This window comes from Taudactylus pleione, unplaced genomic scaffold (genome assembly GCF_031769625.1).
Source record: "Taudactylus pleione unplaced genomic scaffold, aTauple2 ptg000040l, whole genome shotgun sequence".
Lineage (NCBI taxonomy): Eukaryota > Metazoa > Chordata > Amphibia > Anura > Myobatrachidae > Taudactylus > Taudactylus pleione.
Genome location: NW_028284442.1, coordinates 25,087,733 through 25,106,404, shown reverse-complemented (window position 1 = coordinate 25,106,404; position 18,672 = coordinate 25,087,733). Strand labels below are relative to the sequence as shown.

The window sequence follows — 18,672 nt, the reverse complement described above, 5'->3', positions numbered from 1 at the left end:
AATATTGCTCTAGGTTTTTTTGTATGCACTTATTGAATATATACATTGTAAGACAGCCTCCCACAGCGCTTAAGGGAGGTTCCCTACAGCAATTACAGATTACTTATACCCGGTGTTTAGTGTCATCTGCAAACTTTCATCGCAGCTGCAGTGGTCAGGTGTGTTGTCACTTTCAATTAATTTATATTGTTTTGAGTAGTGTTTTATTTTTATTTAGGTATAGTGGATCTATATGTCCCAGCTTGAGATTGCAGCAATTTTGTGGAAGGGAATGCTGGTGCTTGTGGTTCAACAGTTCAGTTGAATCAGTCCCCTATAGTTTTGATTTTTACCTCCACAACAATCTGCATTTCATATTCATAGATGTACTGTAATGGGTTTTATGCCTGTGATTCATTGTTGCAAACTGCAAGTGTATTACATTTCTTATTACAAATATCACTGGAAGGTCCTTTTTGTGCCAAAGCTTTACACGCTGGCAATTTATCATAGTGACAGTAATTGAGATTATTAAACATTCCTTACTTGTGCAATAAAATTCAGAGCACCTAAAATGATTCAATTACTCCACAGGTCTATGGGAAATAAACCTACCTGTCACATTTAATGCAGCAACTATTCAAGAAGGGATTTACAATCCTCTCACTGTGCACTTACCTGTCACAGCCCAGATACATAGAATGTTACAGAGGATATGTCAGGAACATTCATTATGCCCCAACATACCTGTGGGTAATGCGAAGGATTCCACTGTGAACATTTACAGTATGTGATAAATACTTCACACATGTTGTTATACTGAGACAGATCCTCAATCCCTGGCGCCTGCTCACCTGTCTGTAACCTACCTGCGCTTGTATCACCCAGGCTGGAGTCCTTGTTACTTTGTTTCAAGTCCCCGATGTCTCTTCCTCGGTCTGTGCTGAGTGTGGGTGTGACCGCAATAATAGGTTGGAAGCTCTCCGCCCACTCGTGGTATAGAGTGTGTAGAGATCCTGCGTGTCACACACTGCTGTGTAGCCTGCCTCACCCGGAGGATGTAACAGTAGTGCTCCTAGCAGCTGCACAGCGACAGAGGCACCTGCAGCCACTGACACCCCAGTCCCGATCTTCTCCAGCTACTAGGGCATTGCTGGCCCCTCTCTTGCAATGCTAGAATGGGCTGTCTTTGTAAGCTCTCTCCTGCTCCTTGCTATATGGTCCTATAAGAAAGGCTTCAGTATTACTTTGTCAGCAGCTGTCCCTGCGAAGACCCGAGATGAGCTGGAGGATTATACATTGATCTGCAAACCCTCTGCCTTGGCCAACTATCTAGTGAAGAGGTGTAGGTCCTTTGGTGGCTTCTCGAATGTGAAGTGGCTGTGGAGGACTTTCCCCACCCTGCAGACTTTGGTGGGTGTGCTAGGACCTGTCGACAAAGGGGTTAATTTCATCAGGGAGTACTTGCAGCTGAGTGATGAGGGGCTGGTGGCTCTGGATTGGGCTGTGAGACCTGGACAACATCAGAGGAGAAGAAGAGCATCTAGTAACTCCTCTGTGCCCATCCTGCTGGTCATCCCAAATTCTTTTGGCAAGATCACTAGGAACACCAGCAAGGTAACAGCACATGCATAGTCTTGGGTGTAACTTAATGCATGTCTGCAGGCGAGGGTTAATCAGGGGATTTACAACAAAATGGTATTTATCAGTAAGGTATGTTTAGTGGGGTATATAGAAACACTTGTGTTTCTATATCTACTTGGTCATCAACTAAGCTACAGACAGAGCAGCTTTTATTGTGTCATTTACCTTAATTGGTTTAGCAGTTAGGCCAAAAGAGTTCACATGTTTTACATTACAATGAATGTTATAAATATGTTATTCTATGACACGCAGTGCAGACTATGATCTAAAGTCTACACCATCTATAGTTTAGTATTATGCCCTCTTAAGCTGGGTACACATCTAAAGATTTTCTGTCCAACCAGCCAGCTAGTTGATTGGTTGGAATGAAAATCTGGTAACTAAACAATTTGTTCAAAGAACAGTTTTTGTCTATTTTCCGGCATTTGGGAGCAAATTGCTGATTGTCATTTGCTTTCATATGGTGCATACACACTGTCAGCTTTTTTCTTCAGATCTGAACGATAACTATTTAAAAAATCGTTCAATCGTTCATATCTGAAGGAAAATCTGACAAATCTGAACGATGCTCGTTCCCGATGGTCAGATAACGATATCTGACATCTGATGTGTTTGCAGTCAGACGGACGATTCCATTCCCTTAGAATGTAAGCTCTCATGAGCAGGGACCTCTTCCCTCATGTGCTTCTCTTTACATTTTCTTCTACTCTCTACTCCCCATTAGGGCACCTAACACGGGACCGCCAACTCCCGGCAGCTTATTGTGAGTGCTTTAATCACTATTTCAGCAATGTATATAAGTTGTGTCCCTGTCCTGCACTGTAATGTACTGTAAGTTACTTGTTTCTTGTTCACTTATTAGTTCTATGTACTATGTAAGGCGCTGCGGAACACTTGTGGCGCCATATAAATAAAGGATAATAATAATAATAATAATAATAATAATGCAGTCAAATATCGTTCAATCTTTGGTAAAAATAAAAATTGTTTAATCATTCATCTGACAGATCTGACCGTGTGTATGCTCCAATACCTTACCAGATTTTCATTCCAACCAATCGACTAGTTGGCAGGTTGGACAGATAATCTTTAGATGTGTGGCCAGTTTAACAGAATTGCTATTAAATGCAAATAATGCATTTTTATATATTACTATGATATTTGATCAATACCTTCACTTTGATATGTTTAATGCTATCGGGTGGGGTTGATTTTGATGTTAAGCTCAGTACATACTGGCTATATTAAAATTATATACTGCTGTTAATTACATATTATTATGGCATAAAATGTGCTTATTAGTTCTATACATAGTAATTAGCATTGTTAAGTATTACTTTGTACTCCTATATTAGTAGCAAATTAGTAATAATTTTACTTATGCATATGCTGGCTTGCCTAATGTACAATATGCAAATGTGCACTGGGTATACCCATTAGAGCGTAAACAAGTCTGTATACAGAGTTGGTATTTGCACCTCCCTTATGCTTGGAGAGGTGGAATGGTGAAGGGGAGAACTGAAGCAGGTCAGCGCAAGTGTATATAAATACACCTGTGGCTGTTTCACTTGCGGGTGCCTGAAGGATGGTGCGAATACACATGTATGAAAATGTAGTTGGTTGTTGCTAGCCAGCTGCTTCTGATTGTGGATTGACCTCTGAAGTTGATTGTGCTTTCAGTGCCTATACTATATTGTTTTGTGGGTGTATTCACACACAAAAAGGAAGATTATTCCAGTTGTATTATAGAGGATTTTTTAATTTAATCAATCCTAATGGCAAATGTGTTTTTCGCTATCAAAACAGTTAAAAAAAAAATAATAAAAAAAATAGCTTCTTGTATTTATGACCTGGTTGGTATAAGTGCTCCTGACTTTTATACCCCTTTTCCATCTAAATTCCGGGTCTGACCCAGAGTTGGAACAAAGGGTCTGATTCAGACCCGCTCGCGAAAGCGAGATAATGCGCATGCGCATGACGGAGGCGCCTCCGTCGTGTGCATGCGCGAGACCCGAATAACGACGGGGAAGCTGTCGTAATGGGTCTCGCACCAAAGGGGGCGTGCTGTCGATGGTGAGTGACAGCACGCCCCCTTTGGTGGGCGTGCCGGGGGCGTGGCTGACCAGACAGAGGCGTTCCCATGGGAACGCCTACCGTCTGGGTCTGGCCCCACTGACATCACTAGTGATGTCAGTGGGAGTGATTTTGGCTCTGATAGAGCCAAAATCACTCCAGGGCTTGCGGGCAAAGAGATCCTACCGCAAGGGTCTCGTCGCAAGCCCGATGGTCGCGATGGTCTTTACCATCGCGACCATCATCATGGACGCTCGCATAAGCTGTGGGTGGTAACCCACAGCTATGCGAGCGTCCAAGAGGCCGCTTCGCAAAAAAAACAAAACGCCCTGATTCAGAGCAGGCGCTCGTTCAGAGTGTCCGGCTCTGAATCGGGCCCAAAGTTCCTATCTGGATCAGACCCGGAATTTTGCTGACTCGGGATATTCCCGAGTCGGCACTGCTCACACCGCAGTCGGGTCTGCATAGATCCGGCTTTTCCGGAGTGAAAGTGGATGCTTGGAGATGACGTCATCTCCAAGCGCCACTGAAGCCGGACCAATCTGCAGGCTATCAGCGCACTCCAGGTCATCGTGACCCGGAGTGCGCTGTTCTCACAGCAGGGTTTCACGGGCTATGCCCGTGTTAAACCCTGCTAGTTACGTGGGTTGGATTGCCGGGTCACTCGACCCGGCGATCCATCCCTCTCCCCTTTTACACCAGGGAGCTGCCCGAATTAACCCTTCAAAATCCCGGGTTTTAGCTCCGGTGTAAAAGGGGTATTGTACTACTAGCAATTAGGAGCAAGGTCACACCCGGAGCTATTCAATTATTCAGCATTTTACCGGCGCAGTAAACCTTGTGCAACGCGTGGTAACCCATAGGGCTATTCCACACATGCCGGCAAAATTCGGGGCGTTTTTGTTTTGTTTTTTCCAGTGTATATCTTCCTTTGACACACAACTGTTTGGTGCCATGTGGATGTTTTTTTTTTTTTTTCCCCCCCAATCTTTAACATTGAAACCATGGACAGCAGCCGTCCATTTCAGTGGATATATCCGACTGTAACACTGCGACCTTGCCGTGTACGTGCCGTCTGAAAGGACCCATCCATTTACATGCTTAATGAAATTTTATACAGTGCAAAAAATCGCCCTGCTTTTTGCCGGCTGGTGATAACCGGCGTATGTGAAATAGCCCATAGAGTAAAATGTGCAGTCTATGTGGTTCTTTGCCTGTTAAATCCAAGATAGTGCCCCTTAAAGCTGACTTTTACTTGCACCTCCTGAGGCTGTGAGAAAGTCCATCCTTGGGGCCTAACGCACAGGAGATACAGGACCTAATTGAATAGATCCGGGCTGACAGTTGGCTGCAGGGTTATGTTTGCCATACACCTGCACGATTTCTAGCCGATTGCCCGATTTTCGACAAGTCATATGATGGATCTTGTGAAAATCGCTTTTTTTTTTTTTTTTTTTTTTAGTAAGATAAGATCCGATGCGCTCTCCCGCAGCTCCTATAATCGGATCTTATGATCAGATGCGCAGCCCATATATTCCATCCCATCATGTGCAGATCGTTACGTTTATTTTGTTCATGCCATCCAATTCAAGTCATATCAATGACTGTTTCCCTAATGAGCGCATGAGGCACAGGATCGATCATACGACAGATCCTGTGCTAAGAAAAACATCAAATATGCTGCCGGGACTGCCAGGGAGCTCCGGGGAGTAGGATGCTGAATCAGAAAGTAAGCTGGTCGTGCAGGTTTATGGCCAGCATTAGCCTCACAACTAATTGGATATGATATATATATTTGACTTCAGTGGGGGGTTTATGTTTGTTTTTTTGTTTTGCACATATGCTGCCAACTCCGCTTCAGCCCGTATCAACCACAAAGGAATACATTTCATTTCCGGCTTATCATACTGACTAACCGTTTAAAGGGTTAGGAGGAGCTTAATTGTTAATTGAAGTGTCTTGCTACATATTTTGTTTCTTTGATGTATGAAATGCATCTGTCAGTGGTGAACAGACAAAGTAGTTTTAAGGTGTTTTAAGTGGACCTATCATCACCCTATGAACACTACACTGTTGTCTTTTTCAATAGATGAAGCTCTGACTAGTTCACTGTGTTTTAAACAAAAATTCCAATTTATCTTTGATGGTGACTTGTTTTTTTGTTTTGTTTTTTTAATCTCCCTCTTTTAAACTGGTAAAATACCTGCTCACTTTATGGCAAATTTACCATTAAACGTGGAGTGCCCCCCAAAATGAAGATTCCTTATTGTGCCAATAAAAATCTTTTCAATGAAAAGCCTCCCCAGAGATCAGTATGAAGTAAAGTAATTGCTTATGCAGTCACTTTACTTCCAGATTATGACCCTCTCAGCTGCTGCACACGAGCACGGTCATCGGACAAGCGTGCAAGCTGACCAGTTGTGGAGCAGGGTCATTTTGTACCTGTGCCATTCCACACCCCTGGACATGTGATGTCACAATGTTATGCTGAGGGAGTGGAGCCACCAGAACCCGGAAGTACAGCGCTGCCCTGAGCGTCCATAGGACTTTCTGGGTAGCTGTAAAAGCAGCAGGGTGCATGCCCGCTCTACAGCAACACTACTGGTTGCAGGATGCCATTGCAGGCATCCTGCAAGCCAAATGCAGGTGCTGAGGGGCTTGGCACATCTCACAATTTAGCACTCCCTATAAAAAAACATGGGAGCTGCCTATGCGATTGAAAATGGGATATCTTGTGTTCCCGCCAGGTTGTTTTTAGTGGGGTGCCGCACCCTGGGCGATCTTAAAACTGTAGAACTTGCCCTGCCCTAATCAGTGTGTACCCATCTTTAATCTGTTTAAAAGACAACCGTGTAGTTCATAGGGTGATGATGGGTCCACTTTAAAACTAGTTTGTCTATTCATCACTGACTGATGAATTTCATACATCAGGGAAACAAAATATGTAGCAAGACCCTTCAATTAACAAGTAAGCTGCTCCTAACTCTCTAAAAAAGTACTGAGGAGGAGGGTACTGATGATTACTATTGGAGGATCTGTAAATACTCCCATTGACAAGTACAGTTGCATGTATCTCTTATTTTGGAAAGACCATACATCATCTTTTTATCTTGGTGATCATTTTGATAGTGATACTGTTAATAACCTTTATTAAAGCATAGCATACAATATTTTACTATAGTAAAAAATAACGTATTTTATCATGCTGATGGTATGCCTTTTTGTTGGAGACAGTCTACGGAATTATTTTGTGATGTATGACACACAAGTAAAATCCTAATAATGACTTTTTAACTACCCGATACCTGTCTATAGAGTAAATGTGTCTGTCCACATACACCAATCCTCAAATTGCACCAAATAGCACAGTTTGTCAAGCCACAGTCTTTGCGACTAAGCTGCACCACGCATCCCACCCCACACACATGCTTTTGTAATATATATGAATCTTATTGGCATCACCAATGTAACAAAAAAGTACAGTGCACAGGTAACCTGGATCCTGGCATTGCATGCAGCTGCTGTGTGTGACTCAGGCACTGGCGTCACTAGGGGGCGCGGGCTGTACTGGGTGACATCATCCGGAGGGGTTACGCCAAAATAGCAGAGCTACTCTCCTATTTTGGTGTCTCCCCTTCGGATGGTGTCATCGAGAAGATGGTACCTGGAGAAAGGCAGGGGAGAGACACTGTGGGCTGCCCCAGCAGCTGCTGTAGAGCTGGGTAAGCCCACTGTGGGCCGAGAACGGGGCGGGAACGCCCCCAAAATCGGCGCACACAAGGGGGTGTGGCTTCACTGGATGAAGTAACTCCCCTTCAGCAAAGCCACACCCCTTTCCCTCACGTGTGCTTCTGCAGCGTGCGGGAGAGCACCAACCAGCCGAGCTGCCGCATCGGTGTCACCCAGGAAAGTGACGCCTCTGGACTCAGGCGCTAACCCGGGTAAAAAGGCAACAGAGAGGAGAATAATATAGATGGATTGCCTTAAGCATAGCGCCATGCATCATTATGCTTAATCTGCCACTTTATACTTATTCCTTTGCAACAGAACACTAATCCTAAAATCCTAGGACACTATAAGCGACTTTGGATGCAACTGCAATGCAAATAAGATGCTAAATTCAGAATAAAGTAGGAAACTCTGGGAATCGCTACCTGTGTCGGAGCCTCTCTAAGTCATGCAACATGCCACAAAGAGGATAATTGTTTGAGGACACATCTGTAGATATCCCTTTACTCCGTTCATATAAAAGGCGAGCACTGTTGGTGGAGAAACCTCTAAAATCATAAAAAGTAAGAAACTTTCTCACTGGCGCTATAACTAAAACAGTTATAAATTAGGACTATCCTTGTATAGTCCAGCAATGTTCATCAAATCTTCTAAAAATCCACACACCGGACCTCCGCCATCACCTTAAGCTGGGCATCCACTATACAATTTTCTGTCAGATATCTGTCCATTCTGGCTGGTTGGAATGAAAACCTGGTAATGTATGAAAGAAAATGACAGTCGATCATATGGTTTTAAACTAGGGATGTGCAGGCTCGGTTCTACTCGGTTCCGTTCGGTTCTTTTTACCAAATCTTATTGGCTATCCAAAACTCGTGACAGCTGAAACCTAATAAGATCCGGTAAAAAGAACCGAACGGAACCGAGTAGAACCGAGCCTGCACATCCCTATTTTAAACACTGAAAAAAGGACCAAAAAAATTGTTCAAATTGGTTAAATTTGTGTGTTTTTAACCAATTTGTCTGAACAACCATTTTTGGCTATTTTCCAGTGTTTGTGAGCAAATGGACGAGTGTGATTTGCAAATGACAGTCATCCTTTTGCTCCCATACATTACCAGGTTTTCATTCCAACCATCAAGATTGGACAGATATCTGACAGAAAATTGTATAGTGGATGCCCAGCTTAAGTCTCTCCCGTTTTCATCACGTGGTCCACATATGTAGATATATATTTTCCCTGTTTCTTGTGGAAAATACTCATCGATTATATATGGTATAGTAGATTTCAATAATGTGGATTAAACCACATATATAGGTAAATCACACAAAATGTTAAAATTGTGCACATACATAAAATATAATAAAAGTTAATACCCCCAAGGTTAGGTGTCTCGTCCCAGGGGCAGTGAAATGAAGATAATTACCAGCTGCTAGTGAGTGCTGACAGTTCTTAGATGCTTTGTGTCACTGACACCAAAATGCAGGAGTCCCGGGTACTCTCCTCCAAAAAGTGTCCCACCAGCTGCAGGATTTTCCTCCTTCCCACGGCAACTACCGACGCAACATTCCTTAATGCCAATACGTTTCAACACAAAAGGTCTTTTTCAAGGCAATAGTCAGGGTGCTAAACAATTTCAAAGGTAGTCCCAGTGCTGGCCAGTCCCTAATGGTCTGCACACAAGTAAACTATACATCAATCAACTACCTAACACTACCCCCTGTAACAGCCAATCAGAGCTCATTTCAGCCTTAGCAAGCTGACTTGGCAGGTCTCTGTCTGAGATTACATAGAATTGCTATAACTCCCAAAAATTGAACAATATCTGAAGGTGAGCAATTGTGGCAGATCTAAAATGGTTTGGGAGTGCATGTGTTTCAAGACCCTTCTTTATATTGCGCACGTGTTCCCCCATCCTCAGTTTAAGGGGTCTCAATGTGCGCCCAACATAAAAAATGTGGCCCCTACACTCCACAACATAAATGATCTTTTTAGCATTGCATGTAAGAAAATATTTTATTATAAACTGTTAACCATTAAGAAATTTATTCTGACCTGTATATTTCACCTCACAGCAACCAATGCAAGAGTCGCATTGATGGAATCCTTTTGATGCAACCTGTGTTTTAGGTTTAATGCTTGGTAGGGCACTTCTGACTAGATGGTTGCTCAAATTAGGTGCTCTCTTAAATAAATTTTGGTTTATTTGGGGTCATTTTACCAATTACAGGATCCTTCTGAAAAACTGCCCAATGCCTCCGTAGGGACTTTTCTAGTACCTTATGATGGACACTAAAGTTAGTAATAAATGCCCATTTAAAATCACCAGAGTTGTTGTTCTACTAGTCTTAAGGTGCCTATCCACTAGAAGACAGGCAAAAGACTGCACAATTATGACATTGTAATCGTGCTGTCGTTTGTCAGTCTTTGATGTGCCTACACTGAGCGAGCAGTCATTCAGTGTAGGCACAATCAATCATCTGTAAACATGCTGAACCTGATGTTATTGTCAGGTTGACCAGCATGTTTGCACGATGATAGATGTCTAAAAGACCAATTTTGTTAAACAATCTGCAAACTATTTTCAAATGATTTATCGAACGATATCGATATAGTTATCGTTCAATCTCTCGTTTTAATCGTCTAGTGCAGAGGTTCCCAAACGTGGTCCTCAAGGCTCCCCAGCAGTTCAGGTTTTAGAGATATCCATGGTTGAGCACAGGTGACTTAATTAGTACCTTAGTCAATTTGATTCAACCACCTGTGCTAAACCATGGATATCTCTAAAACCTGAACTGTTGGGGAGCCTTGAGGACCGCGTTTGGGAACCTGTGGTCTAATGAATAGGCACCTTTAAGACCCATTGTTTAACAGATCCTCCCTCCTTTTAAAGTATCAACATTTTCCACAGCTTTTTGGACTATAGAGTATTTATATCCACATGGTAAGAACCTCTCCTGGAGATCATTGGCTTGTTGTAAATATAAATTGTTATCTGAGCAATTTCACTTTAATCATTGTAACGCTACTAGGATAGGGTTACGACTATTCTCATGGTGCCAACTACTTGCATGTATGGATGTCCCAGAGTCAGTGGGTTTCGTAAATGTTTTTCGTACATAAGACCTTGATTTTCATAAATGGTTATAGATAAAAATCAGTGGTGGGCTTGCAGATGTTCGTTGTGAAAAATATATTTAAGGAATTGTCATTTAGATAATAACATAAGTTATCTAACAGTTGGCAACCACCACACCATAGGAACAGCACGTCATCTATATAACGTGATCAGGACACTAGATTCGCTCTAAAGGGGTTGTTATGCCAGTATACTCATCCTCCTACTGCCCCATGAAGATGTTAGCCTAACTTGGAGCGAATCTGGTACCCATCACTGTTCCGACCGTCTGTAAATAAGTCATTGTTGAACCATAAAATAATTACTATTCCAAATAAATTGTACACCCTCTAGTAAAAAAAAATCCTGAAATTGGCATAAAGCGACGTTGGATGCAACTGCAATGCGAATAAGGCACTAAATTCAGGTGTGTGTCCTCATAGGTATATAAAAACACATCTGTAGATATCCCTTTACCATGTTTATATAAAAGGCAAAAACTGTTGTATTGGAAACACCTCTGACTGTCTTATGCTGGCTACACACCTGAATGACCCAGCGGCCAACTGTCCATCACACAGACCACTCAGCTGCTCGATATGTCTGGTCAGACATCACAACTGGGCGAGTATTTAAATATAACCAATACAAATGAGTGGTCCAATTGGCGCTGTCTTTCTAGGTTCCCGATGTAATGCGGAATCCTCCTCTCAATAAAAAGAAGAAAAAACAAAAACAACGTCTGTGTGTACATCCAATAGATAATAGGTGTAACCAGGAAGAACTCGTGAACAACTCACCTATCTTAGGTGAGATACATTCATCAAAAGGTATCTTTTATGTTTCTTCCTTAAACTTAATTCAAGGATGTAGCATACAGGTATCCCCCCTGAGGCACCAAACTCACCTGAATTCAGGTTTGGATGTTCCACAAAAGGTATCTCTATATCTCCCAATATGGTTGTCTCGAAAGGGTTTACCCCTCCAGAAATCCAATCAGCATAAAAATATTCAAGTCAGACGCCGGAGTCTTCACTTATACATATCACATCGCTTCATAAAGTGCAGGTGTTCAGATTTTTTGTTTAAAAAATATATTTTAATCCTCCAAACACAACAGCATAAAAAATATAGTTCAATCCATACAGTTTTGGCCTTCCAAAAGGTATGTATCCAAAAGGTGTGGTTCACACAAGTAATGGTCTTTATAAAAAAAACCTATGGCCCACTGAATGAAGGATCCCTTACCACCAACGCGTTTCGAACCCCTCAGGTTCTTCCTCAAGGTGTATAGGAATCATCCATGTGTGAGCTTATATACCTACCCTAACTATGCTCAATAAATACTGGGAGGGGCCTATCCAATTTGTCTTAAAAACCCGGATGAGCCCAAATACTCCTATTTGTATATACCTCAGACTAAATATACCGAAAATGTCTCTCCTGATCCTTCAACTAATAAGAACCCCATAATAAACATGCGTCCCAACTTAAAAATACAATTTGGTGCATTAAAGTTCTATAAACAAAAAGTCCATAATCAACTCCATCCCACATTTCTATATCGACCGTAACGGAATAGCATAATGATGTCATCGGCGGGACAAACATTCCCGCGTGTTCAACCGGAGGTAACTCGTGGTCCATCTATAGTGTTCCCCACTTGCTGTAAACAACGGAAGTTCCCAATCCCTCAATCGTCAAGCACGGAAATCTTCTAACTCCCGGAAGAGGTCATGTGGAAATTCGTAATACCCGGATAACCGGATGACGGACTTTCAACTTCCGGAAATACTTGTATACAGCAGGAGACCAGGACTCCGATTCAGGCTCCGGTGGCCATTTTGTGTTGGACCAAACTCTAGACAGTGCTTTTTACACAAATTACGAATTCCGTACAGCGATCCCTTTCTCCATGTAATGAGTAGTAAGATATACATGCGGGAAAAAATAAAATGCGTCAGCAATGGAAGTAACCAAAATGAAATAAATAACATAATCCATTTCTTCAAAATAAAAATCAGAATGATAAATAAAAAAGCAAATATAAAATATCAAATAGAAGTAGAATAACCTACACCATCCATAAAAGACTACAGAAACCATTTGGTCTCAAAATCCACATTTAATCCTGCAGGTGCTAACGATTTGAGAGAATAGATCATTTCCATCTCAGTTTGCGCTAATCTGGTCTCTCTATCATTAACCCTCCAATTAGCTTTGATGGTTTTAATTCCACAAAAAGAAACAAGTTGGTTTATATCGCATTGGTGGATCTGCTTAAAATGGGCAGAAACATTATGTGTCAGAAGACCTTTTTTAATATTTCTTGCGTGTTCAGCAAGTCGCTCCTTTAACATACGTGTGGTCTTCCCAACATACTGGTAGCCACAGGAGTATTTAAATATGCCCGCCCAGTTGTGATGTCAGTGGTGGCGGTTCCTGCAGCCAGTGTAACGGGGAAGTCAGTGTTCACCCGTACACTCCGGCAGATGTGTACAATTATATCTGCAAGATATATTGCATTTGCTGTTCTGCACGGTCGACACACTATATCAGTGAATGATGATGATCATGAATATATTGTGTGTACACACGAGCCGATGCACTTAACGATATTGTTTGTCAGCTTATGAACAATATAGTGTGTACCCAGCATTTGATATATGTAGTGTACAATGGTTTTTTAATGTATATACTTATATGAAATGTACCATTTGCTAGTTTTTATTTAAACTTTATCGTAAATTAGTGTTATTGAGATGTATAAAAGTGTTCATTTACAGTACGTGCGCACAGTTTTACTTTGTTACAAAAGTGTCTTTATGGTGTGTCAGCTGAGATCTGCATTATAGTCATAAATTTCAAGGGAAGACAAAACAAGCTTTGAGCACTGCAGAAAGTTGTTACTGTTTACTTGAAGCTGTAACCCCATGAACTGTGTGAAGAAAGCATTAAACTACGGAGGCCTCCAAATAACAGAATACTTACACCTGATGGCAGCACTTGAGGCAATTGATGGGCAAAGCATTGTCCTCATATATTCATGACTGTAAAAGATATATAAAAGGCAATATAATAGGCAATTGCAGAAATAAATAGGAAGCCAATGGACTGTCTAACTGACTACCGAAATGTAGCTTTATTTTACATCTGTGTATTATAATTACTACTTAAATATATTTGCAGATGTGTCACTTGGCCCTGACTCATGGATACCAGGCTGTGATCTTTAATCGTCGCTGCCAAAATGGTTGCCCCCTCAGCACAGCAAAGTTGCAGCCCTACGGTGACCCTAATGACCTTCGGGAAGCCATTCGATATATCCGCCATTGTCAGCCTTCCTCTCGGCTGTTTGCAGCAGGTGAAGGCACCGGGGCAGGACTTCTGCTGTCCTACCTTGGAGAGTGTGGTTCATCCAGCTACATCACAGCAGCAGGCTGCATCTCTCCTCTCTTCCGCCTACAGGACTGGTTTGAAACTGGGTGTCCATGGTTGTGGCAAGCCATTTTACTGATGTACCAAAAGACATATTTAAGCAGGTAAGTGTGTTTGGAAGGGTTGAGTACGATATCCCGGCGGTAACCATCCCGCCAGTCAGAATACCGACAGCGGAATCCCAACTGTCCAAATCCCAACCAATTTTAGTGAGTATTCTAACCCCGTCTCCTATTGCAGCCTAACCCTAACCCTACCCCTAGTGTCTAACCCTAACTGTAATACTCACCATCTGGATTTTGACCGTTGGGATTCTGATGGTTATATGACCGTTGGGTTGGTCACTGCCGGGATCCTGACAACATCCCGATTGGAGGGTTCCCATTTTTACTTTGCATATTAAATCCCTTCCCCAGTGAAGAATTGCATGTTCATATGATCCTGCAGATGGGAGCAGTCATTGGAGTTTTATATTATTACACTTAAACTGGAATTGGTTCTGTGTTGTCTAATAATGTGTTATTTTGTAACGATATTATAGGAAGTCTAGGTGAGATGTTGCCCATAGCAACCACTTAGCTTATACAGTAGCTTTAATTTATCAAGTACATTCTATAAACTGATAGCTACAAGCTGGTAGGTTACTATGATCAACTTCTCCACCTGTCCCCTTTAGAAGGTCTGATACATCTCCCCCAGTCTCCTAGCATTTGTCACTGTGTCTTTTCTCACTCCTGTGCTGAGTCTAATTTGCAAGATTTGGGATGGTCTACTCTAACAATGCTTTCAGTCATTTTGATTGTACAATACCCACACAAATTATAACCGTTGTGTTTATAATATAATTAATTTTCAGAAATTAGTTTAGTTTTGCTTATAACTTCTATCCCAGCAAAGAAAATCTACCAAAATAGGCAGTGGTAAGATTTTTTTTTTTTTTTTTTGTGTATTCTTGATTGAAAAGCATAAGATGTATTGGATAATAGCAGTATCTCAACAAAGGCATATCCGTTTGACAAGCAAACAACCCACAAAATGGGGAGATTTATCAAAGCTTGGAGAGATAAAGTACCAACCAATCAGCTACTAACTGTCATTTTTAAAATACAGCCTGTAAAATGACAGACAGAAGCTGCTTTTTAGTACTTTGGGCCTGATTCAGAGTTGGGAATAGAGAGAGATCTCTCTCTCTCAACTGATCATCTTGGTGAAACCATGCTGCACTGCAGGTGGGGTAGATTTAAAATGTGCAGAGAGATTTAGATTTGGGAGGGAGGTGTCCAAACTGACATCTAAATTGTAGAGTAACAATAAAGCTGTGCAGTATTTGTGGGCTACATGTAAAAGGAGCCAGTATTTACCCTACATGCAAAAAAAATATATGTATTTGCACCCCTTGCATTCAGGGGCGTAACTATACCTATGGTGGCCCCACAGCAAAAATTTTTATGGGCCCCCCTCTCAGCCCGCGTCCCCCAATCTCGTCCCGCTCTTTCCCCCCCCCCCACCCCCGGTCTGAGGCCCCCCCGCACCCCGGCTTACCTGATCCATGGTCGCGCTGTGCAGGGCAGACCCACCTTCCCGGTCGGCTCCATCTCACTGACTGATGTTGGGAGGAGGTGGCCACACCTTCTCCCAGTATCAGCCAATGGGGAGAGCCGGAGCTGACTGGGTAGACGCGACCACGGAGCGGGGGGGGCACGCAACCAAGGAGCAGGTAAGTGCAGTAGAGGGGAGTGAGGAGACTGATAGGGGAGTGAGGAGGGTGCGGAGGGAAGGGCAGCGGACAGCGGCCTGGCACCGTAGGTGCAGGGGGAAGGCCGGGCCCCGGGTTGGTCCAGGCCCCATAGCAGCCGCACCCCCTGCACCCACGGTAGTTACGCCACTGCTTGCATTGCAACATGGTTTGTCCAGGTACACAGTTAAGTGCTATCTCTCTCTCTATTCCCAACTCTGAATCAGGCCCTTTATCTCTCTCCAAACTTTCATAAATAGAGTTTATAACTGAGTTTATTGAAGACAGCTTTGAGTAGATCTGGGCATTCTAATCCCACATCTCTGCACTTCTAAACACTTTCTGCCATGTGATAACGTATTCACCAGACAATAACTACTAAAGGGTCACCTCATTTGAAAGTGGGGGAATTGTAAGTTAAGCTGGTTACACACTGACCGATATATAAGCTGACTTGATCGGCCAATATATCTGCTGCCCGTCGGCCAGTGTGTACACACGATATGTTTGCGTTGTTCACAGACACATCGCATTGGCTGTGCTGCACAGCCGATGGACAGATATGCCTGCAGACCGCCCGTACACACACAGTGCCAGCCGCGGGGAGGGGGGTGGGACACGCCCCCGACCTGCCCACCGGCTGCCGGGACCCGAGGGCACAAGCAGATGATGGCCGTTCAATGTCTATGAACGCCCATGCTCTGCAGATATATCTGTCAGGTGTGTACCCACCATAAAAGGTTTTTTTTAAATTATCCCTTTATTGCCTTGAACTCCTTCAGTGCTGAAGACAAGCCCCTCGTATCCTTTGCCCTGAAGGCACAGTTACATTTTAGACGACACTGACCCAGTTTTGAGCTGTTGCAATGAGACCACAACTTCTCATTCGCTTACAAAGTTTCACCGCAGAAGCAGCCACAAAAACATTATATAATGACAACACAGCTGCTGTAAAAGTCAAAGGATACTCTGTTCAGTCTGTGAGAGATTGTGTTTTCAGCTCCCAGATACATTTAGTTAGTGTTCGGTCTTTTGGAAATGCATTGTAATCCTGCAAACTATAAAATGTGATAAAAATGTGTGCAATGCTAGCTTTATTAAAGACTATGATGCAGTTTATTTACTTCTTAACATCTATTTATATAGTGTCAGTAAATTCCATTGCACTGTACAGTTGGGAACTGTCTGCAATTCTGACCCATATAAGAGGCAAATTGTGTCTTCTAAATATGCAACTGCAGCCATATGCATAGCTCATACTTGCCAACAACCAGGAGGGTACCAAAAATCGGGTGGCGCTCCTAGCTGCCCGGAAAGTGGGCAAGTCTCCCAGCCAGCATACCCCAGGACCCCCTCCTGCAGCATGGGGCCGATTACACGATTCGCTGTCTCTTCCTGTCACCCACTGCCTCTCCCTGTCGCCCTCTCTCTCCTGTCAGCCATTGCCTCTCCCTGTCGCCCTCTCTCTCCTGTCAGCCATTGCCTCTCCCTGTCGCCCTCTCTCTCCTGTCAGCCATTGCCATTCTCTGTCGCCCTCTCTCTCCTGTCAGCCATTGCCATTCTCTGTCACCCTCTCTCTCCTGCAGCCATTGCCATTCTCTGTCACCCTCTCTCTCCTGCAGCCATTGCCTTTCTCTGTCACCCTCTCTCTCCTGTCAGCCATTGCCTTTCTCTGTCACCCTCTCTCTCCTGTCAGCCATTGCCTTTCTCTGTCACCCTCTACCTCTCCTTGTCACCTCTTGCCACTCACTGTCATCCACTGCCTTTCCCTGCCACACAATGCCTGTCATACACTCCCAGTCATCCTCTCACTCCTGTCACCCTCTACACAGGGGTGTATCTATATAATAGGTGCACACAGGTCCAGGGGGGCCTACACTGCACACACATTATCTAAAACTTTGTCCTTATCAAAGTTATGTGTTCTATACATTTTTCAACACTGGGTGTTATTTAGAGGCCCTTACAAACTTTTGCTATGGGCATCTTCAAATATCTAGTTACGCCCCTGACACTTTTCTTGGGCCAACCACACTCTCTAGTCCAAGCTGACCCCCTTAAGTGTACACAAGAGAGAGCCTTGCATTTTACATCAACAATAGTGGCGGGCATGCACCTGTGTAGGAAGGTTTTACAAATTCCCAAATCCTCTTTTTAACCCATTCAGGCAGTTTTACCTCACATCCCCTCTACACAGTTCACACAAAAACCTATTTTTAATTTATTTCTAATCTCAAACAACCTGCTGACTCCCAACCCAACATTGCAGTGTGCCCGGATCATGGTGTCCTAAGAATGCACTTCTTTTTCCCATTGCCATCTGGCTAGACACATTGATTGAACTAGACAGTGATATAATGTCGTATTAATCTTTCGGTAGAGCCTGTAACTTCCAATGGTGGTCCCAACTCCTCTTACTTAGGGAGAGATGTATCAAGCCTTTCAAAGATGACGAGTGGAGTTGGGATCCGGGCAAAATCCCGACAGCTGTGATACCAGTGATTAGAATGACGTCGCCAGAATCCCGACACCTGTCAGAATCCTGGCACTGGCATCCCGACTGTAGGTACTTGGAGGAGGGTTAGGCACTAAGGGGGGAGGTTTAGGGTGTGGGGAGGGGGAGGTTAGGTTTAGGCATAAGGGAGGGAGGGGTAGGGAGAGGTGGAGGGTTATGATTCTGAGCGCCAGGATCTCGAGTGCCGGCATCCCGTACCCAATCTGAGAAGTTGCCCATAGCAACCAATCAGCCTCAAGGTAGTATTTATCATGTACATTCTATAATACGTTAGGTACAGTGGTGTATATATAATGGGTGCACAGTGCGCGGGGCACACGGGCCCCCGGAACCAGGGGGGCCCTGCACACCCTGCACCCATGTTATTTTAAACTTATCTGTCCGTGGTCCCGCAGCAGGTGTCAGTACTGCTCAGAACACTGGAAAATGGCCGCTGTGAC

At 43.4% G+C, this 18,672-nt stretch overlaps 1 protein-coding gene across 2 annotated transcripts in view; it reads left to right on the top strand.

Annotated features, from left to right (window-relative positions):
- The first annotated feature begins 965 nt into the window (after positions 1–965).
- LOC148538444 (protein ABHD15-like) overlaps positions 966–18,672 on the top strand; it is a 36,832-nt gene continuing 19,125 nt past the window's right edge. The window contains exons 1-2 of one of the 2 annotated variants that reach the window (XM_088453852.1): positions 966–1,392; positions 13,734–14,086. In XM_088453852.1, coding sequence (XP_088309978.1) covers positions 1,150–1,392; positions 13,734–14,086 — 596 coding nt within the window. In that variant the 5' untranslated portion in view covers positions 966–1,149. Of the gene's footprint in view, positions 1,597–13,733; positions 14,087–18,672 lie in introns of both variants that reach the window. The other variant, XM_088453851.1, reaches the window with a different exon arrangement.